Source organism: Dasypus novemcinctus, chromosome 21, assembly GCF_030445035.2.
Source record: "Dasypus novemcinctus isolate mDasNov1 chromosome 21, mDasNov1.1.hap2, whole genome shotgun sequence".
Taxonomy (NCBI): Eukaryota; Metazoa; Chordata; class Mammalia; order Cingulata; family Dasypodidae; genus Dasypus; species Dasypus novemcinctus.
The window spans coordinates 35599037-35620876 of record NC_080693.1 but is presented as its reverse complement, the minus strand read 5'-3'; the positions used below and the strand labels follow the sequence as shown (position 1 = coordinate 35620876).

Below are 21840 nucleotides of genomic sequence, written 5' to 3'. Positions count from 1 at the left end.
TATGGGTTGTCTAATCTGAGCATCACAATGGAAGAATGAGGAATGAGGAAGTGGCTCTTCTGAGAGGTTCAATGTCTGGATCGATGTCATCTGGTGAATAAGAGCTAGAACCCAGACTGGTGAGTTTGGTTGTTTCCTTGACTCCTAGGAGGAGAGGGGAGGGCTGACTCCAGGCCACATCTGCCCTGGCTCTAAGGAGACTCGTAGAGGGCAGGGCCTGGATGGAGGTGGAGCCGCTGACTCCGGGCCCTATAGAACTGCTCAGCGGAGAAACTGGCCTCCGGGGAATAAAAGGACTGTGAGGCCCCTGGGAGGCCTTCGTTCCCCTAGTCCTGCCTTAGCAACCTTCAGCAGGCTTGGTGAGCAGAAGGAGTTAACTCTGAGCATAACTTCTAGAAAGAACAGGAAGCTTCTATTCCTTAATCTTTTCCCCCTCCCTTTCTTGGCACCTTCTTCCTGATTTTTATATCTCCTACAGGTTCCTCCTCCTAACTCTCACCTCCTGGACTCCAAAAACACCCTGATTGCCAGGGTGGGTCAATGGTTAACACTCCACCGGCTCTTATAAGCCTCGGGCCTGCCTGCTTCAGAGCCACCTGCCTGCCAGCCCTCCCCTCTCTCCCTTACCGCCTCCGGGCTGTGGCGGCTGCAGCCTAGTGGGGCCACACCATGGCCACCTGCTGGCAGGGCCTTTGGGCCTATCGCTTCTACCTGATCTTGTTCTTCCTGCCCATTGTCCTGCTGCCTCTGCCCCTCCTCGTCCCCACCAAGGTAAGGACTTGGGGTTCTGGGCACAGGGGAGCTAGGGAGGGGACTGTCCAGGCAGGGTAGGACATCCCTAGGACCCAGCATAAGCCCCTCTCCATCCTTCCCACTTCCCTGGAAGGGAGGCGGCAACCTCCTGGTCCTCCTGAGTTCTGAGGGTTAGGAGTCAAGGGGAGCTTTTGCCCAGCACTATTGGGTGCTGATACGCATTGCTCAGGTCCTCTCGAAATCCACTGTCTTAGAAAACCAGGAGCCAGATCCATAAAGGAAATGCAAGAGGGGGAAAAGGGAGTTGAGCTGCCTACTGTGTGTCCAGCCTGGGACTGGGTTCAGTTGGGGATGGGAAGGGCTGGTGGGGGTCTGGGGGAGACTCAGGGGCATGGGCAATTTCCAAGAGCCCTGGAAGGGGAGTAGGAGGAGCTGCTCTCTGTCACTGTGTGTCTTTAAGAGTGTAAACATGTGGGGAGTGGGGTATATGGGAACTTCTTATGTTTTTTATGACCTGTTTATTTTTGTGTGACCGATTTATTATTTAAGAAAAAAAAAGACAATAAAAAATGGATATGCGAAGCAAAAAAAAAGAGAAGAGTGTAAACAGAACAGGAAGGAGCTCTTCTCTGATCCCAAGGGCTAAGTCTGCTTAGGAGGAAGGATGGGAATTGAGAGAAGGGACCCCTGCAGAGTGGGTTATATAATTATACTATAGAGAAATAAATATATAATTTGGTGGCTCCTCTATAAGAAAAAGAACACAAAATATGAATCTAAAATTAGCCCGGGGCTTTGGAAAGGTCCATCCGGGGCAGGATCTTGAAGCTCAAGTGTGACCGTGATTCTGCCTCTGGCACGTCGAGTGGCTGGGAAGTGGCAGAACTGGGAATGTGGTCCGGCTCCCGAGCCTCTGCTGTCCCCTCTCCACCCAGCTGCCTCCGGAAGGCTGAGCTGAACCCTGGCCTTGGCCCCACCCTGCACTCCCAGCGCAGCCCTTGAAGCCGTTTCAATCTCTTTGTCACGGGTGGGAAAATTGAAACAGGCTTTTTGTTCACGGTGTCCCAAAAGGGAGAGGAATTGGGGTGGGGATGGCACGGCCCCTAGATCCCAGACACCCTGCAAGTGACAAGATGTGGCTGCCTTCTGAGATGACCCTTGTCCCAGGCCAAAGCCAGTGGCATCTCAGTGCTGTGCATGAGATGGGTTTTCAGACAGGCCGGAACAAGTGTGTTCACCCCAGGATGGAAGCCAGACAGGGGCTGTGATAGCCATTTTATGCACTCAGGAAAGCACAGCTCGACAAGGTTCAGTAACTTTCTCAAGGTCACACAGGAAAACCCAGAGCAGAGTTCGTAGGAGAAGCTGGGCCCCCTAGTGGGGTGCTGTGGGTCAGGGGCCCTGCACTCCCTCCTCACATCCGGTCCCCAGACACTGCCTCCCAACTCAGATGGATGCCGCTGGTGTTATCTATGGGAAGCCAACCCCTCCACTGGGTCCCGGGATACCAGCCCCTCTCGAGGACTTTGCTCCTGTAATTATCCTCTGTCTCCTGCATCATCAATTTTTCCTGCTCTGACTGCTCTCTCCCATTAGCATACAAACAAGCTCCCATTTTGAACAAAACAAACTTTTCCTTGATCCCACATCCTTTACCAGCTGGTGCCTCTTTTCTCTGGCCCCTCTCACAACAGAAGGCTCCAAAGACATTGTCTGCGCTGCAGATTCACTTTCTCTAGGTCCCCAAGACTCCGCTGCGGGAGCCCTTCTCATCGTCAACACCCATATTACCAAACCCAAGGTCTGCCCTCACCCTCCTCAGCCCCTCAGCAGCATTCGTCACAGCTGACCTCCTCCACTTTGCAATACAGTCTTCTCTTGGCTTTGGGCACAGCTTCCCCTGGCGATTCTCCTGTCTCCTGCCGCAGCCACCTTTCCCAGCTCCTCCTCCACTAGGCTCTGACTGTTGGGGGTTTCCTGGCTTCACCCCAACACTCTCCGCTACAAGATTTTATTCTGTCCCATAGATTTATAAAGCATCTCTGGGCTGACGATTCCCCACCGTGTAACCTTGAAGGCTGGGTGAGATTGCCAACAATGAGGCGTGGCCAGAGAGCAGGGCGGGTACAGGGGGCGGCTGGGGCCCAGAGGCTGGAAATAGTAGAATATGTTGGAGGAAGGGTGACGGAGCCCCTGAACTGCTAGTCACCCTCTGGAGGGCAAAGTAGGTGGGGGACATTGGGACCTGAGGCCTTGTCACTGCTCCCCCTACCCTGCAGCAGACATCGAAGAGGCACCATCAATGTGCATCTTACACTCATTCATTCATCCGTCCATTCATTCACTTATTGGTGAACAGGTACTGCCTATGTTGGGGGGTTGGAATTCAGGGAAGAGCAAAACACCACCCGTGCTCTCGTGGATGTGACTATGGCTTGGGGAGGAGCTGCTCTTAATGGGGTGGTCAGGGAAGGCCTCTGGAGGAGGTGATATTTACACTGGGACCTGAAAGGCAAGAAAGAGCCAGCCAAGTACAGCTCTGGGCAAGGAGCCTTCTGGAAGAAAACACAGTAAGCGCAAAGGCAGGAGTCAGCTTGGTTGGCAAGGGAGACGGAAAAGCAAGGCCAGAGGGGCTCCTGGTGTTAAAGTGAGAAGAGAGTTTAAGTCAAATTTGGGAGAGGAGGAAAGAAGTCAGAAAATGTCAGTCCTTCCAGACCGTGCAAAGGGGTGGGCATTTTATGCTGAGATCAATGAAGGGCATTGGATCCATGTTTCCTTTCTTTCCTTTTTTTTTTAGGAGGTACCAGGGATTGAACCCAGGGCCTCGTACATGGAAAGCAAGCGCTCAACCACTTGAACTACGTCTCCTCCCCTCCGCATTTTAAAACTCACTTGGGCCTCGCAACAACCATGGGAGGTAGATATGATTCCCAAGATGAAATGATTGAGGTTCAAATATTTTTCCATGACACTCGGGGCACCTGGGGTGTAAGGTGGAAGAGGGTAGTGAGGAGCGGGGTTAAACAGCTACTACATTAAAGTTAAAATATAAATATCTCCCAGGTCCCAGCAGGGCCCTCTGTAAAAACGTTCTCCAATGGTGCCAGCAGAGAGAGGATGAAATCCACACTCTGTTTACAGTAAGAACAGAGGATGAAATTTCTTAATCTGAATCACCTGCATTCCTAAATATAAGAACTGTATGTGGGTGCGACGGTGTGTGGATGAAATTTGCATAAACCAAAATGCCCATAGTGCAAGCTATTCCCGAGCCCTAATGACAGACTAGTTTTCACTGCCCGCTTGAAGACTGTACAATAAATTTGGACTTTAGATCTGGGATCTTTCTCCATCTTTTGAGATTTCCTGGCTCTTAGTCGAAAAGGCAGAGAGGCCAGTGAACAATACACGAGTTTTGGAGCCGGTGGGCCTCGGTTCTCTTTGCTCAGGGATTTTGGTAGATAGATGAGATAATCCAATATATAGAGTGTTTTTCAGTGAACACTGGGTCATCCCCTTCACCTTCTACCTTTTGTCGGGTCCCCGGAAAAAAGAAACTGGCCTCGGGGACTGGCTTCTTTCCACAGCAGCCCTGTTCAAGGGGCGTTGCCCTCTCCGGGGCCTCAGATATTCCCACCTAGGAAACGGTTTTCTGGCCTTCCAGGGATCCCGGGATTAGGATTAGAAGGTGCCAGCCTCAAAGACCATCAGGATCCCTGGAGGAGACAGCAGTGTCCCCAACTTGGATTTCTCCCCAGATTACCAGATGGCCCCCTGCTTATCAGCACCGCGTAGATGAAGGTCAGGAATGGGCCCGCCAGATAGATGGAATCAGGCGGGGAGCCTGGGGCGCTGTGAGGATGGAGTGGGCTGAGGAGGGGGAGAGAGCTGCATTCTGTTCCTCCTGCTTGGCGTTTTGCCCAAACTGTGAAACCAGGAAACCTTCCCCCAACTTTTATTTTCTCAGAAAATTTTGCCTCCCTTTGTCCTCTTCAAGCAGAGGATGATGCAACAAAATCATTCCCATGAAAGCATGGAAGTGGGAGCCCACCTAAATGAGAACGGGCAGGGGCCGTCTACCCACAGCTGGCTCCAGTAAGACAGTCAGCCACCATCTCCTGTCACTTGCATCTGGCCAGGACCCAAGAGCAGGCAGGACAGTGGGAAAGCTTTAGAGTGAAGGGAAAAAAAAAAAGGGAAGGCTTCAGGGTGCTCTGAGTGGAGACTGTCGCAGGGGGACTGGAGGCGAGCTAACCAGAAGCGGGGCCTCCCAGGCCATGGGGTAGGGAGCATATTTGTCTTGCTGCAGTTGGTCCTGAGTTAGAAGTCGGGGCAAAAATTAGGAAAGTTGGTAGTTATTGACCAAACCCTGACTGTTTGGCGGCAGATGCCGCGCAGGTGGTAGTTTGGCTTCCTGGACCAGGCGCTGCAGAGGTGGTGGGTCGTCCATTGTTACAGATGATCTGTCTGTATAGTCAGTTTCTCAAAGGTCTTAGGCGCCTGGCACCGGCCTGTGACTCCTGGAAAGGATATCCTCCCCCAGCCACTCTGTACCTCTTTGCCCAGCCTGGCTTCCCTCCTGGTGGTCCCAGCTCAGGGATTGCCACCGCCGTGCACCCAGCTGCCTAGGACAGGAACCTGGAAATTAGCCTTGACTCCTCCTTCTTCCTCCTCCCACCCTACACCCACCCACCACCCACACCCCATCTCTCCCACCTCCTGACAGCTCTGCAATCCACCCCCTTTCCTCCATTTCTGCTGCCACCCCCTTCTGGAGCCCCCAGCATGGCCTCCACCCATTGTGAAAGTAGACGGCCACCCACAACAGTGGAGTATCCATGATACCTGGGACGTCAGCGCCAGGGGAAATCACAGCTACTTTCACACCGCGTTAGAGGTGCTGCAGGTGTCTTGACATATTGTTTGCATTCATCGTGATTTTGAAATTACAGTCATCATTAGCCTGCTGTGGGTCTTAGTTAAAAAGGGAGACCTATATCATTATCTTACATATATTTTTTCATAGTTTAATGGATGTATTTCAATATAATCAGTTTCTTTTGTAGTCCTATGTATTTTATTCAATGCATTTTTTTTCTTTTTTTGCTGAGGAAAAGGACATTTATTAAAACAAAATAAGACAAAATAAATCCCATGAACATACCTAAGAATCGAACTAGAGACAAACTGATCTTGTAACCATTTTGAACATAATTTATATTCTTAAAGTGCAATTCTGTACAGAGGCCTTCTGTCTTTTGTGCTACTTTGCTCTGATGGCCAAATAGAATTTAATTGAGGGTCAAATCCTTTTTTTAAAAATTTTTTATTGTCTTTTTTTTTTTTAAGATACATAGACCACACAAAATGTTACATTAAAAAATATGAGGTTCCCATATACCCCATTCCCCACCTCCCCCCCACTCCTCCCGCATCAACAACCTCTTTCATCAGTGTGGCACGTTCATTTCATTTGATATTCAATGCATTTTAAAACATTATTCTAAGAGGGGCTTGGAGGGTTCACCAGGCTGCTAAGGGGGTCCTCTGATTCAGAGGTTTTTTCCTAAGTATATATAAACATTGGCATGCATATTTTTTAAATCACGTATGGTATCACCGGAGTAAGTTGACCCTGTAGCTCTTTCTGCTTAAAACTCTCAAGGGCCTTCCTGTTCCCAACACTCTTTCCCAGATAACGTCGTGGATCCCTGGGAACAGATAAGCTCTTTCTGAGCACACGCCCCTCCCAGAATGCACCTTGGTCTTTTATGCCTCCTTCTGTCTCCTCTGTGCTTATTCCCTTACCTGACTCCTTTTGCCCACCCACTAAATTCCTCCTTATCCCTCCACACTCGCTCAAGCATTCCCTCTCTGGAAGCCCTCCTCAGCTCATGGAGAGGCAGGGTCCGGGAAGAGGCCCCTTGCTCTGGCTCCCGCTCTGGTGCTCACTCCTTTGCAGTGGCGCTTGGCAGGCTGCCACCTGATGCCCTGCCTCCTTCCCCAGAACTGGGAGGGAGTGCTCACTGCCAGGTGCATCCCCACTTGTCTGGGGCAGAGGGGCAGTAGGAGTGGCCCACTATGTGCTGGCCGATCCCCACCCCTGGGTTAACCTTCAATCGCCAGGAGGAACAAGCAGCGGCATCTCAGAGGCTGTGGGCATGTTGGCAGCTGCCCCACAGCCACAGACTGTGCTGTGCCAGTAATGGGTAAAGGCCACGATGCCCACAGGTCCCAGACCTTCTGCACACCCAGGGCCCAGAATCTTCCCTGGGTTCCCCAGCACTCTTCTCCGTTTGTGCCCCCTGTATCCACCCCAGCCCAGGGCACATTTCTCTCCCCACTCCAGCCCTGCCTTCTGCTCACAGGGTGCCGTCCTTTTCAGCTTATGCGTGCTTAGTCACATCTGTGAGTCCACTTCATCTTTGTAACAGCCCAGCGAGGTGGAGGTTTGTTTCTCTTATTCCCGATGTGTAGACAGGAAAGCTGAATAAAAGAGGTGAGGTATGTACAGCTGGTTACTTGCCCATGGGCACACAGCAATAAGGCTAGGTTCTGGGACGCAGGTTTTCTGACCCCTGACCTGGGCTTTCCTCTGTAAGACAGCTTCAGGGCGAAGTCCGTGAGGGCTCAGCTCTTCTGTCCACCACCCGCTCTGCAGGCCAGTGACCCAGCCATGGCTTACAGACCAGCTCACACAGGGTTCTCCCTGAGCGCCAGGCCTGGCCTGACTCCCGTTGCCACCCCTGTGCCTAACACCCACCCGTGCATTCAGTGGAGAGTCAGCTCTCGGAGGTGCCAGGCACCCTACTGGGCCTAGAACACAGCAGTGAGCAGAAACATGAATTGGACCCTGCTTCCTGGAGAGTAGGGTCCAACGACAGAGATTGATCTTCATCATAAAGCCAATAAAACTAAATATTTCGTTACAGACGAGTGCTAATGAGAAGGGGCACAGAGTATGTGAAAAATGGGGAAGGGAAATACACCCCAGCCTGGGAGCCAGAGAGGCTTCCCTGAAGGAAGAATATTTGGACTGAGAGCTCAAGAATGAGTAGGCAGCTAGGCAAGGAGGGGAGGAAAGAGCAGTCCAAAGAGAGGGAATTGCTCCCTGGCCCTGCGGCCGGCAGAAGGACAGTGTATTTGAGACAGAGAGAGCCAGAAGAATGTTCAGACCTGGGACCTGGCCCTAAGAGTGAGGGGAAACCACTGAAGAGCTTTAAGCTGCTTTGGGGGGCGTGTGTCCGTGTTTTGGGGGAGGGCAATGGATTAAACAGATTTGTACTTTGAGATCACTCTGGCTACTACAAGGAGAAAGGATTTCAGTGGTAAGAGAAGAAGCTGGGATGTGAGAAGACTCTTGCCAGGGTCCAGGCGAGAACTGCGAGACCGGCTACTGGCCTCGAGCCGGGGGAAGTGGCTGGGAGTATCTGAGGGGTAGAACCAGCAGGACTGGGGGCCTGGCTCGAAGAGCGTGCTTCTTGTATGAATGGCCAGTGAACAGACTGCGGGCCTGGTGCTCGCCCACAAGGAACTTCCAATAGCAGGGACTGTCTGGGGGCGGAGAAGAATGGGGATCCCAACAGGGTGGCTTCCTGCCGGGAAGGAAAAGAGCATCTACAGACCCAGGCAAGGACCAGGCATGGTGAGAGAGGCCTTGGGTGAGGCCAGCCAAGGGGAGGAGAGCCAGAGCCCTGTGCAAGGGCTTAGAGATTCAGGGGCAGAAGACTCAGCCCCTGTCCTCAGGAGCCCATAAACAGATACTGAGAGAAGAGAGATGCCACAGCCAAGGAAGGAGGAGGGAGTGACAGAGGCAAAAAGAAGGGCATTAGTCACCGAGAGAAAACTCTTCCCTGCTGGTTTCCGAACTCCAGGAGGGGCCTGTGCAAACAGTGGTACAAGCTATGCCTTGCACAGCCCTGTATGTGGCTGGCTCCCATGGAGCTGCGTAGCTCAGCAACGTGGGGAGCTGACGGTGACCAGGGTGTAAGCCAGTTGAGTCTCATGCCTTAGGCTACCAGCTGAGCTTGTCTGACTTAAGTTCCATTGAGCTGGGGCTGCAAGGCACAGGGTAGTAGGGTGGCCTGTGAGGACAGTGTGGTCCCTGCCTTCCTCCTGGACTGAATCTGGCCTGGTAGCATGCATCCCCAGGTCCCCTCTTCCTGTGCTGGGGATATTGACCTTGGCATCACATTGTGGGATAGAGGAGAAAGGATCCTCCCCTCAGGAGGTGGCCCAGGGGCTGGCACCTGTCCCAGGGGAGCCCCTCGGAATACAGCCAGCTCCCCAGCCTCAAACCCAGACCCTCACACCTCCACCAACAAATGCTCGACCTCCCTCAGTCTCGGGGTCCTCACCTCCCGATGGGCATAATGCGACCCGCTGCCTCTTGGAGATGCAGTGGCCATGGAATGAGACAATGTGTGTAGAACATCCACCAGCCGCCTGCCCACTGTGAGTTCTCCACCCTGGCTTCCGCCAGCTTCACTGGGGCTTGCGGAGATCCCTGCTCCACACCAGAGACATCATAGTGGGGCTAGGCCTGGAAGTTTAGAAAATCCCCATGGTGATTCAGGGACGCCACAGAGGTTGGTGCTAGATAAATATTTTCTTTCCCTTTGCCTGAAGGCAGGGATGGATTCTAATCCACTTTTGTGTCATGGACACCCTTGGCAATTTGGGGAAGACCATGTACCCTTCTCACAGAAATTGCTTTTCAAGGTGCAAAGTAAAATGCATAGGATTACAAAGGAAACCACCTGTTTTGAAATACAGTTATCAATATGAAAAAAATAGCAATTCAGAAATACATATGCCTCTTTATTAATGCATTCACTATCAAGGTGTATAATAATTGCTACCTACTAAAATTTAGAAGTAGTGATGTATGTGAGCAAACTGCAACAAAGGATCTGTGCAGGTTACCTGTTATCTGACACCTGCAATCAAATGTCTCTGATTTCCATTGGTGACAAAATCACCAATAGTGTCATTGACAGTACAATGGTTTTGTTGCTTGGGTTCATAAGCTTAGTTAGATGTTAGTGAAAACATGAAATAGTTTTCCCATCCAACTTCATGGATCCTTGGAATTTCCTGGCCAGTTAAGAACCCCATGACCCAGGAAGAGCAGGTGAGCGAGTTGGCACTACAGAAGGACAGATGGCCCAGAGGTTGGGGTGGGGACACAGCCAAAGCCACCAAGGCCAGCAGGGATGGCTTCTGGAAAGAACTTTGAGACACGTTTTGGGTTTTGATCAGGAAACAGACACTGGCAAATGCACAGAAGGCCCCAGGAAAATTGTAAAAGGGCGAGGAAGCCATAGATTAGACACACCAAGGCTCAGAGGGGCGGGTGTGACTAGTAACAGCTCCCTCTGGCTCCTGGAAATGGGGTCTCAGAAGTGAAGGCACTTGCCCAGAACCAGGCAGCAAGACGTGGCAGGCCCCAAGGGAAGCTGGTCCTGTTTGAATTCAAAGCGCCGGCTCATCTTTGTACACCCCCCACTGGTCACAGGAAGCCTGAGGCTGGAGGACACCTCTGAGAGGCGGGGTGGGTCGGGTGGAGAAGGGCTAAATGTGGAGACTGAGGCGGTGAGAAGGATCGTGCTCAGGGTAGATGGTAACAGCCAGGGCTCGAGAGCCAGATGGCCAGGCTTCCCAACTTACTATTTGTGTGACTTTGAGACATTTCCTTAATTTATTTGTGCCTTTGTTTCTTCATTTTTTTTTTTTAACAAATCGCTTTTATTGATACATATTAATAAGGCATACAATTCATCCAAAATGTACTCCCTAGTATTTTGTATAATCACATAGTTGTGCATTTATCATGTCAATCATTATTAGAGCATTTTCATTGTTCTAGTAATAATAGTAATAAACAAAAAACAGACTAACAAGAAAATTCTTTACCTCTCAATCTCTATGCTTCCCCTGCCGTACATAGCTACTATTTCTGGCTATTCTTGCGCATTCATTTATTTTTTTAAGCAGTTTTATTGAGCTGTTTTAACATACCATCCAATCTGTCCATACACTTTGGCTAGATCATATGGTATGTTGATTGCCTTTGTTTCTTCACCTGTGAAGTGCCGACAAGAGTCCTTACCTCACTAACTGCAATAAGAAAGCATTTGAAGCACCTCGAGCATGAAGCTCAGGAGGCTTCTGCTGCTGCTGTGAGCAGTGCTTTCTTCCTGAATCAGCAGAGTGACAGTCTTCCCAGGCCCCTCCTAGTCTGCCTAGAGAGTTCCGGGTGGGCAGAATGGGGAGCCGCCAGGGTCCAGAGGGGCCGGCCTGCCCTTAGCCCGAGGGCAGGGTTGGGGAAGATGAGTAACTGGCCTTTCAATCACTGCAGGTGGGGAAGTGGGTGCAAAAACATCAGCCTCAGCAGAATCGACCTGCTGCATGAGGCTGGGGGTGGGTCTCTGTTCCAGGGTAAAGGTGACCCCACCCCTGGGGCTAATGAGTCCAGGGTGGGGAGAAGTGCTGGAGGTTTTGTGGAAAGTGAGCCTTGGCTCCTCCGCGGGCCGAGTGCGGCTGTTTACTGCCCAGCTCCAGGGGCACCGTTTCCATAGATCACAAGGTGAATGCTCGTGGGTAGCCCTTGGGGTTGTGCAATCCGACCTCCTTCTCTGGAGCCACATCCTGGCTCTGCCACTCCCTAGTTCTGTAACCTTGAGCCAGCCCCTTGTCCTCTCTGAGTTCATCTATAAAGTGGGACCATTACAATCACCTTCCACCCAACATACACGAAAACATCAAGCTCCTAAGAACAGCTTCCTCTTCTTGCCCAGTACACCCTGCCACGGGGAGGGCGGGGTGATCTCAGCCTGTACCAAGTGGGGAGACAGAGAGGCAGCGCAGTTGGGGAGGGTAAGGGAGGAAGGTCCCGTCTGGCCCTCCTCCACCTCCCAGCCCCCTCATCCAACCAATCCCAGCACTTGTTCCCTTCCTTTGGCAGGTGCCTGGTTCCCCAGGCTCTCGGATGTGGCACTCCCTCCCCCTGAGGCCTCTTTCTTGTTAATGATTCCCCAGCCCTTCCTGGCCCGCACTACCCAGGGCTGTCTTGGGGAATGTGGGTCCTTAAGGTCTGTGGCCGACCTCCCTTCCTGCCTGAGGCCAGGCCTCTCTACTTGGGGGCAGATTTGCAAGACCATAAAGATCGGCCCACAGTTCCCTGTACCATGCAGGGATGGGAGAAACCTTTCTTGTATTCTGTAAGGGTGACTTGCCCCCCTGGAATTGGGCAGTGCAGCGGCCACACCAGGATTGCTAGGAAGGAGATGTTCCACTGCTCCCGCCCCAAAGCTTTCCAGTGACTCATTCGTTTGGGGAAGATTTGCTCTGAGGCCTGCCGGGTCCTGAGCATCAAGTATCCAGAGGCCCCAAAACTAACCCTGTCCTCACGGAGGTCACCTTCTAACAGACAGGATGGGCACTAATTAAACAGTGAAACCAATAGATGATTACCGGGAAACGGACTTGGCCCAGTGGTTAGGGCGTCCGTCTACCACATGGAAGGTCCGTGGTTCAAACCCCGGGCCTCCTTGACCAGCGTGGAGCTGGCCCATGCACAGTGCTGATGTGCGCAAGGAGTGCCCTGCCACGCAGGGGTGTCCCCCGCATAGGGGAGCCCCACGTGCAAGAAGTGTGCCCTGTAAGGAGAGCCGCCCAGCGCGAAAGAAAGTGCAGCCTGCCCAGGAATGGTGCGGCCCACACTTCCCGCGCCGCTGACAACAACAGAGGCAGACAAAGAAACAAGACGCAGCAAATAGACACAGAGAACAGACAACTGGGGGAGGGGGAGAATTCAATAAATAAATAAATCTTTTTTTAAAAAGAAAGATGATTACCTTACCGGCTGGGGCAGAGCCAGGGAAGGCCACTAGCAGAAGTGCGCATCACCCGCTCCCCACCCTTCCTCTGCAGTCCCCATCTCATCGCGGGCTCCTCACCTGGACCCCTTGCCTGATATCAGACTCCAGCCTCTCTAGCCCTCTCTGGTGGGTTGGGATATAATATCTGGATGTCCCCAAGGTTAAAGGCCAGGTGGTGAGTGCTTTGCATTGCATTTATTTGTTTATTTAGCATTGCTTTTTATTTCCATTGTGAATTGAGACCTTGGGCTTGAGAATCCATAACGGTGGTTTCGCCAGCTCATCCCACTCGTGACACACTGCCTGTTTTCTCTGGGGGGCACTGGCAATGAGAGTGACTCTGGGATGCAGCCGTGTCCCCTCCTACAGGTCTGCCGTCCCCTCCCCGCCCACAGGAAGCCTACTGCGGGTACGCCATCATCCTCATGGCGCTCTTCTGGTGCACGGAGGCTCTGCCCCTGGGGGTCACGGCTCTCTTCCCCCTCATCCTGTTCCCCATGATGGGCATCATGGATGCCTCTGAGGTGAGTTCTCCTCCCCCCCACCCCAACACCCATAGGAGGAGGGGCTCCGCGCTGGGAACCTGGCGACCAAGGAAGCCTCGTCCTAGCCAGGGCACACAGAAGATGCTCCCGGCCTCTGTTCGGCAAGTCAGAGAGCATGGAGGGAAGACTCGGCTAGAAATGCCAAGCGTATGGCTGGGATTGAGAGGTAATTCAAGGTGGGAGCGATTAGCTCAGGCCAGGGAGGTAGAAAGGCCTGTTACCCCAGGGGGGGGAAAAAGCCTTAGGAGCCAGCAAAAGTGCTTGTCTTCCTCCAGCTCGGTGGTTCTTTTTTTTTTGGAATAGCATTTTTTTATTATCTTTTTTTTTTTTTTACAGATACATAAATCACACAAGATCTTACATTACAAAATATAAGAGGTTCCCATATAACCCACTCCTCACACCCCCCACTCCTCCCACATCGGCAACTTTCTTTCATTAGTGTAGTACATTCATTGTATCTGATGAGTACATTTTGGAGCATTGCTCCACAGCATGGATTATAGTTTACAGTGTAGTTTACACTCTCTCCCAGTCCATTCGGTGGGATATGGCAGGATATATAATGTCCTGCATCTGTCCCTGCAATATCATTGAGGACAACTCCAAGTCCCAAAAATGCCCCAATATCACACCTCTTCTTTCCTCTCCCTGCCTTCAACAACTACCGTCTCCACATCGATGATATGATTTCTTCCATTGCTAGAGTCACAACAATTCTATAGTAGGATACCAGTAAGTCCACTCTAATCCGTATTTTATTCCTCCGTCCTGAGGACCTTGGGATGGCAAAGTCCACTCCACCTCTAAATCAAGAGGGGGTTTAGATCCCACATGGCTGATGGATGGGATTCTCCTGCTTGCAACTGTAGACTCTCTCGGTTCCCTGGTGTGGTGGTTGACCATCCTCACCTCCCTGTTAGCTGACCTGGGCAAGTCTAACAAACCAGAGAGTAGGTGTCAGTGGTTCTTAAACTTGAGCTTGCATCAGAATCAGCTGATGGACTTGCTAGAGCACAGATTTCTCGGCTCCACCCTAAGGTTTCAGCTTCAGGACCTCTGGAGTGGAATATAAGTATTTTCATTTCTGACAAGTTCCAGGTGATGTTGCTCTGGGAACCTCACTTTGAGAACCGCTTCTCTAGTTTCTAGAAATGGAACCGCAGCCCCGTTCAAGCTCCAGTCCATGGCTTGAAACATGAGTGGAATCAAGCTAGAGTATCTGTCAGTCACTCATGAGGACCGGAAGAGAGGAGCCTGGTTAATTTTAATAGTAAATGGGAGGATACGCCAAAGACTATTCCCAGGGCCCAGGGAAAAAAGGTCTGTCCTGGAATGTCAGTGACTCTGCACCCATGAACCCAGGGGCCCAGTGGGAGCCCCCCGGGGCCTCCTGCCTCTCAGCTGTACCCTGCCTGCACGTGCCTGCCCACCAGGTCTGCATCGAGTACCTGCAGGACACCAACATCCTGTTCATCGGGGGACTGCTGGTGGCCATCGCCGTCGAGCACTGGAATCTGCACAAGCGCATCGCCCTCCACGTGCTCCTCCTCGTCGGGGTGCGGCCTGCCCTGTGAGTTTCTGCACCCTACCTGGGCGGGGGGGATGTCCTTGGGCATCCCGTCCCCAAAGGGACCCCAGAGCCCTGGCGTGTCTGTCCGTCCATCTCAGGCTGATTCTGGGCTTCATGGTGGTCACGGCCTTCCTGTCCATGTGGATCAGCAACACGGCCACCACGGCCATGATGGTGCCCATCGCGCACGCGGTCCTGGAGCAGCTGCACAGCACGGCCGCAGACAAGGACGTCGAGGAGGGCAGCGACAACCCCACCTTCGAGCTCCAGGAACCAAAACCCCAGAAGGAAGTGGCCAAGCTTGGTGAGAAAGACGAGGCCACACCCTGCCCCAGCCCCTCGGCCCCTGGGGGAGGTTCTGAGGGGATGCCCACTCTCAGGAGTTTCAAAACTAAAAGTCCCTCCTCCTGAGAATCACCTCGGTCCTGGAAAAACCAGGACAGTGGGTCACCCTAGCAAGAAGAGAGCCTGCATCTGTTGGGCAGTCGGAGGTCTAGGCTCCAATCTTTCTGTGTGGCTCAGCGAATCCTACTCCTCTCTCTGAGCCTCAGTCTCCCTCTCTCAAGGGAGAGGCTGGGCCAGATAGCGTGTGAGGGTCCTCCCAAACCGACCCCATTGCGCCTGGAGGCAGTTAGTTCCCTGGAGGCTTCAGGCTGCTTGTCGACCAGATGCCCCAGGAGGCCGCAGAACTCCCACCATGCTCCCCAGCGCTGGCCCTGGACCCACCCTTTGCCTGAGCTCTCCCTTGCTCCCAGATAACGGGCATGTGCCCCCCGTCCCGCCAGCTCCTTCGGAGCAGCGGACATATCAGAACCAGGAGCAGCTCCGCTTCACCCAGGGCATGAGCCTGTGCGTGTGCTACTCAGCCAGCATCGGAGGCATCGCCACGCTGACCGGCACCTCGCCCAACCTGGTGCTGCAAGGCCAGATACAATCGTGAGTGACCGAGGGGCGGGGCCTGCCGGGGGCGGGGGGAGGTGGGGGGGGTCTCTGCACGCTCTGTTTACCGGGAGGCAACCGGGCTGGCAGGCTGCCCGGGCAATGTCACCCAGCTGCCCGCATCCCATCCCGCTCCAGGCTCTTCCCCGATAACGGCAACGTGGTGAACTTTGCCACCTGGTTTGGCTTTGCCTTCCCCACCATGCTCATCCTGCTGTTTCTGGCCTGGCTGTGGCTGCAGGCCCTCTTCCTGGGGTTCAAGTAAGTGGTGGAGTGGGTGTGAAAAGCCCAGGTCCCCCTGCTCTTACGCTCTGGGAGCTTCCAGTCAGGTCCAGGTGGCTATTCCCAGGAGCCATTGTGGAGGATTATATCTTCGCCTTCCCAGTGAGAAGACCTCTTCCTCCCCTGGCCCCTCTGTGCCCTTGGTTCTCCACTTGAGATGTGTCACCCCATTTATTAAATGTGTCACCCCATTTAATAGATGAGCAAACTGAGGCTTGAGGAGGAAGGAGGAAGTTTGCCCTGTGGTACACAGCTAGATTTGTCACTGCTGGGATTGAAAATCCTGTCTTCTGGTGCCCAAACCGATCCTCTTCCCATAATGTTCTGCAGTCCTTTGATACGTGCTCAGTAGATTGCACTGGCCCTGGTCAGTTATAAAAGCACTTGTTGAGCACCTACTGCATGCCTGGCCTTGAGCTGGGCTGAAAGTGCTAGAAGCATGAGACACCATCCCTGTCCTTGGAGTTCACCATCTGATGGGTGACGACAGGGTGGGCCATGATGGAGGGAAACCTGGGTGCTGTGGTGCTCACAGGAGGGAATGCCTAACTCAGCCCAGGCTCCTGGGGATTCCAGAGGCCTCTGGAAGATGATGTCTGAGCAGGACTACAAGTCAGCCAGGTGAAGAATAAGGTAAAGGTAGTCCAGATAGCAAGAGCAGCTTGTACAGAGGCCTAGAGACAAGAAAGAGCATGTGTTCAGGGGAACTCTTCTGTGTGGCTGAAACGTAAAGTTCAAAATGGAATGTCAGGAGATGAGGCCAGACAAGTAGGGGGTTGTGGATTATGGAGGATCTCATTTGCCCCATAGGTTGGATCTTGTTCTTGAGGTCAGAAATAGTAACTTTCAGCCCTGGGTAACTGGTAGTAGCTAGTTGAAAATCATGAGAGTCCCTGCTGGAGCTCAGTTGGAATCCAGTGCTATGATTGATTAGTGATGCCTGCTGTGGGTAAGGATAGAGGTGTGGTGGTGTGAGTGCTTGTTTTTTGCCTTTCCTAAACAGGCAGTGGGGAGCCATTGAAAGTGTTTAAGCAATTTTCTATACTTGAGAAAAAGCACATGGGGCGGTATGGGAGCTCAATTGAGGTTAGGAGCTGTTACAAGACAAGGTGGCAGTCAAAGAGATAAATACAGTTCAGGATTCAAAGATGTGGGAAACCTGGTCTTTGCCCTGGGCAAAATCACAGTCCAGCAGAGGAGTTGAGATTTGCCCAAGTGAAACATTAAATGTCAACACAAGCCAAGCAAGCAGCACAAGGAAGTGGGTTCAGGCTGGGAAGAGGATACCCAGAAGCAAGTGGAAGATTATAGGAGAAGGGGAGCTATGAATCGGGGCCAGAAGACATGGGGTCTGTGCTGCTAGAGCCTCCTCATCCTGGGTAAGGGGAGGCTGAGCATGAGAAAACCTTGGAGAGAAAGGGAGCCTATGGGGCAGATGGAGGAGGGCCAAGCATGAGGATACTCCATTCCCCCACCCCAGCTCTGCCCATGTTAAATGAGAGCCATGGCTGAGAGTCTTCTAAGCTTCTTGCAGAACCTGGGATGGATCCAGGGTCTTAGTGTAGGGACCCCAAAGTAACCCCTGGAGGGCTCAGTCTTTGTATCATGGCCACACACAGCCCCCTGATCCCCTGCCTGGTTCAGGGCCCTCATAAGCTGTTCCTGCCCCTTTGCCTGCAGCTTCCGGAAGAACTTTGGCATTGGAGGACAGGAGAAGGAGCGAGAGCAGGCAGCCTTGCATGTCATCCGGACAGAGCAGAAGCTACTGGGTCCCATGACCTTTGCAGAAAAGGCTGTCACTGTGCTCTTTGTTCTCCTGGTGCTGCTCTGGTTTACCCGGAACCCAGGCTTTTTCCCTGGTTGGGGAAATCTGGCTTTTTCTGACAGTGACGGGAACAGGTGAGGGTTGCTGGCGGGGAGTGGAAGATGCTTCTGGGGCTCGTGAAGCTGGGTGTGGAGGGAAGGGAGCAGGACCCCCAATGCAGGACAGGAAGTAACATGGGGAGGGGAGGATTTCCCAGAAGGGATTGGCATATCTGTGGGAAGTGGGTCCTCTCTCCCAGCCCTCCACTCTATAGCCCTGAGCAGCCCAGAGCAGCTAAGCCTGCCCTCTGTGCCCTGCCCGCAGCATGGTGTCCGATGGGACAGTGGCCATCTTCATCAGCATACTTTTGTTCATCGTGCCCTCCAAGATCCCAGGGCTGACCCAGGACCCAGGTAAGCACCTGGTCTGGGCAGGGAAGGTGTCCAGGTCATCTAGGCAGCCCCTGCCTTCAGGCGTGTAATGTCTTTTCAACTGCGCTTGGCAGGAGTGGACAAAACCCAGAGAGGCTGGAGTGACAAGCCAAGGTCACAGGACTCAAGGCAAAGTCCCTGCACACCTGAGGGCCCCCTCCTGTAGACATCAGACACTGATAGAGACCCACACAGGCCCCAGCTGGAAGGGAGGGGAGGCCCGTTCTCTCTTGATGACCTCTCCTCCTCTATTTGGAGTAGAAAATCCGGGGACACTGAAGGCCCCTCCAGCACTGCTCAACTGGAAGACAGTGAATGAGAAGATGCCCTGGAATATCGTTTTCTTGTTGGGTGGTGGCTTTGCCCTGGCCAAGGGCAGTGAGGTGAGAAACCCCCAGGGAGAAAGGGGAGACTGGATCCCCACTTAGGAGCTGCCCAGTGGGCAGAACTTTTGTGGCAGCTGGAAAGACTTACGTTAGCACCCGGTCTGAAGGGGTGGGAAGAAACACATGCCATATGGACCTCTTCCCACTCTCAAAGCCAAAAACAAAGCAATAGCTTGAGCACCCAAGCCTTGGTTCAACATAGTCTGCCTGCTGCAGCCACCAGGGGGCACCACGACCACACCAAGCAGGGCATCTTTCCCCAGAGCCTCCGTCCAAGTCCTAGAAACTGCATCCCCGGGCCTCAGTGCCCTCACTAAGCTCATCCACTGCACAGACAGGAGGTGGCTTCCCTAGGTCGGGAATTGGTGCGGGGGACTCTTGGGTCTGTGGCTAGTTTTCCCATCCAGCATTCACCGAGCACCAGCTGTGCCAAGCGCTGTGCCGGGCACTGGGTACCTGCCTGGACAGCTCCCTGGGGCTCACTCGCGGTCTGGCGTTACAGATGTGGGCGTTGCAGGGTGAACCTTGAAGACTTCCAAGTTCTTCTGCCCCCACGGACTTCTCCCATCCTCCTGCCAGGCTCCTTCCGCCTCACCCAGGCGTCCCCCTCCTGAACACACACTCCCTCCCTGCCAGGAGCAAGGTCCCTTCTGCTCCAGCCCATTGGACTGGAGGCGGCAGGGAGAGGGCTAAGGTCGTCCAGGGACCTCCCAAGAGAGGTCGGGAGGGCAGGAGTAAGTGGGGGCAGAGGTGCCCATGCCCCCTAGCCCCCGCTTTCCCTAGAAGGTTCTTTGGCCCCCTCTCCCAGCGCCTCATCTGACCCTTCTCCCCACACCCAGCTTTCCTCCAGAGCAGGAGAGGGACCCCTTGGTACAATGGGTCCTCTCTTGCCCCCAGAGCTGCCCTCGACTCTGAAGACTGGAGAGAGGTAGGGGTGGGAGCAGGACTTTCCCAGAACCTCAGGAGCAAACTCCACGGCGGCCCAGCCCCTCACACTCCACCGTTTCCTGCCACAGGTGTCAGGCCTGTCACAGTGGCTGGGGGACAAGCTGACCCCGCTGCAGCACGTGCCGGTGCCTGCCATCGCCTTCATCCTCTGCCTGCTGGTCGCCACCTTCACTGAGTGCACCAGCAACGTGGCCACCACCACGCTCTTCCTGCCCATCCTGGCCTCCATGGTGAGCGGGCCCTGCAGACACTCCACCTCCAGGCAGCCCGCCTGCCCACCCCAGGCAGGGGTTCTGGGAGAGTGGCCCGTCATTGCCCTCCTTCCCTTTCCTGAAGAGGACCCCTGGGCTTCCACCCTTCCCCAGGCTTTTGGGTTACCTTGGGCCCCAAGGCCCACTGGTCCCTGACTCACCCCCATCCTTGGTGGTGTCACCCCGGGAGCATCCTGATGGGGCTCGCGGGTGGCCTCGCCCACCTCCCCAGTCCAGTCTCTGTTCTGGTCATTCCCGGGGTGACGAGGTGAAATTGCTGCCCAGAGCGTCCCCAGCCCCTTCCTGCCCCAGGCTGTTCCCACAGCCTTTGATGACACCCTGGAGCCCCTTTGAGATCCGTTTTATGGGCCCCTCCCCCCACCACACCCTGTAGGGTGCAGCACACTCACCCCCTCCAGAGAGGCCAAGGGGCCCTTCCCAGGTCATGCAGTGCCCTCCGGCAGAAGTGTGTGTGGGGGGGGGGGGTGGCTTCTCCCACAGAGCGGGGAGCAGGAGACTTGGGGGCTCGCCTCCTGCTCTGGGGTGGGGCCGCAGCTCAGCCCTGCCCCACTGCTTGCCCTCCAGGCTCAGGCCATCTGCATCCACCCGCTCTACGTCATGCTGCCCTGCACCCTGTCCGCCTCCCTGGCCTTCATGCTGCCTGTGGCCACCCCACCCAACGCCATTGTCTTCTCTTTTGGGGGCCTCAAAGTGTCTGATATGGTGAGTGGTCTGCCTTTCCACCCCGGTGGGCCACAGAGCAGCTCCCAGGGTGCAGAGCGGGCCCATCGGGGCGGGAGGGGTGGGGGCGGCTGGGACACAGTCCCTGCACTGGGGCGTCTTCCGGCTCCGTGAGGGAGGGCAGGTGAGGAATATGGGGAAGGCTCCGAGGGGCCAAGGAGATGGGCCGCGAGAGAGCAGGGCCCAGGACCCTGAGAATCATGGAGAGCACGACGGTAGGGCAAGGGCAGGGGTTTTGCCTAGTGAGGCAGGTCATACCCCAGGGAGGACTGCCTGAGTGGGAGGACTCCTGAGCACCCCTGAGCACCTGAGGGCTGGGTGCCAGCCCAGCTCAGCACCTGCCAGGGCAAACCGGCTCTCCCCCTCCCCCCAGGCCCGGGCAGGGTTCCTGCTCAACATCATCGGGGTGCTGGTCATCACGCTGGCCATCAACAGCTGGAGCGTCCCCATGTTCAACCTGAACGCCTTCCCCTCCTGGGCCCAGGGCAACAGCACGATCCAGTGCCTGTCCTCCCCTACCCCACTCTCCACAACATCCCAGCCCTAGCGCCTTGACCGGGGGCAGCCTGGCCAAGCCCAGGGAGACCCACTCCCGCAACCCTTCCTCGGAGCCCAGACGGGACAAGCTCCAAGCCCTGGGTCAAAGACTGAGAGAAAGGCATGTGTCCACATACCCCTGTGTGTCCGAGGAAAGTGTGTGTGTGTGTGTGTATATATTGTGTCTGCGAGGATGTCTGAGGGGGTTTGTGTGTGTGCACGTGAGCCTCAGCTTGTGCGCTGGCCGGTGTCCGTGTGTCTATCCTGTGCACGTGTGCGTTCACAGGTAACACAGCATGCCCGCTCTGGTGCCTGGCTTGGCGACCGGATCTCTTTGCACTGTATTTATTGAAACTCAGGGTTGGGGCGGCTGGCGGGAAGAGCCTACCAGCCGTTGTCCTGGCATCGGCCTCTGGGTGGGCCTGGGGCTCTGACGTCTTCCCAGCTCTCATGGTTTGGGGGACCGTTGACTATCAGCCTATTAAAGTCTTTCGCAATAGGATCCGGGGCGGTTTTTCACGGTGCTCTCCAGGTTCGGTCTACGGTGTGGTTCACACCCCAGGGTGGGGGTGGGGGTAGGGAGTGGGGGGCCTGGCCTCTGCCCTGCATGGTGGCCCTCTGGGCACCCTTCCCACCCAAGAGAGAAGGTAATGGTGGGGTACCCCTGCCAAGGCCGCCCGGAGTGGGCGCAGCCACCCGGGATGACAGCACTGACATCACCAGTTCTGGCTAATTGGGAGCTGCCAGTCCCTGCGTGCCTTTGAGAAA

General features: G+C 54.3%; 1 protein-coding gene across 5 annotated transcripts; it reads left to right on the top strand.

Moving 5' to 3' along the window:
* The first annotated feature begins 395 nt into the window (after window positions 1-395).
* On the top strand, window positions 396-21574 carry SLC13A2 (solute carrier family 13 member 2). Of its 5 annotated transcripts, none has more exons than XM_004449949.5 (12): window positions 396-771; window positions 13031-13159; window positions 14617-14753; window positions 14852-15057; window positions 15509-15689; window positions 15831-15953; window positions 17655-17873; window positions 18103-18191; window positions 18471-18592; window positions 19612-19773; window positions 20380-20517; window positions 20909-21574. In XM_004449949.5, the coding sequence occupies exons 1-12, from the start codon at window positions 670-672 to the stop codon at window positions 21080-21082; spliced, it is 1782 nt and encodes a 593-aa protein (XP_004450006.1). In that variant the 5' UTR covers window positions 396-669; the 3' UTR covers window positions 21083-21574. The 5 variants fall into 5 exon arrangements, with proteins under 5 accessions (XP_004450006.1, XP_004450007.1, XP_012376450.1 ...); XM_004449950.5 differs by having other exon boundaries at window positions 398-771; window positions 15539-15689; XM_012520996.4 differs by having other exon boundaries at window positions 690-771; window positions 13005-13159.
* The last annotated feature ends 266 nt before the right edge of the window (window positions 21575-21840 follow it).

Bases quoted from the DNA above. Each gene is read 5' to 3' on its own strand.
- SLC13A2 (XM_004449949.5), top strand. From the start codon at position 670: ATGGCCACCTGCTGGCAGGGCCTTTGGGCCTATCGCTTCTACCTGATC. The intron at 13,160-14,616 runs GTGAGTTCTCCT...CCTGCCCACCAG, and splicing joins GCATCATGGATGCCTCTGAG to GTCTGCATCGAGTACCTGCA. The intron at 20,518-20,908 runs GTGAGTGGTCTG...CCCTCCCCCCAG, and splicing joins GCCTCAAAGTGTCTGATATG to GCCCGGGCAGGGTTCCTGCT.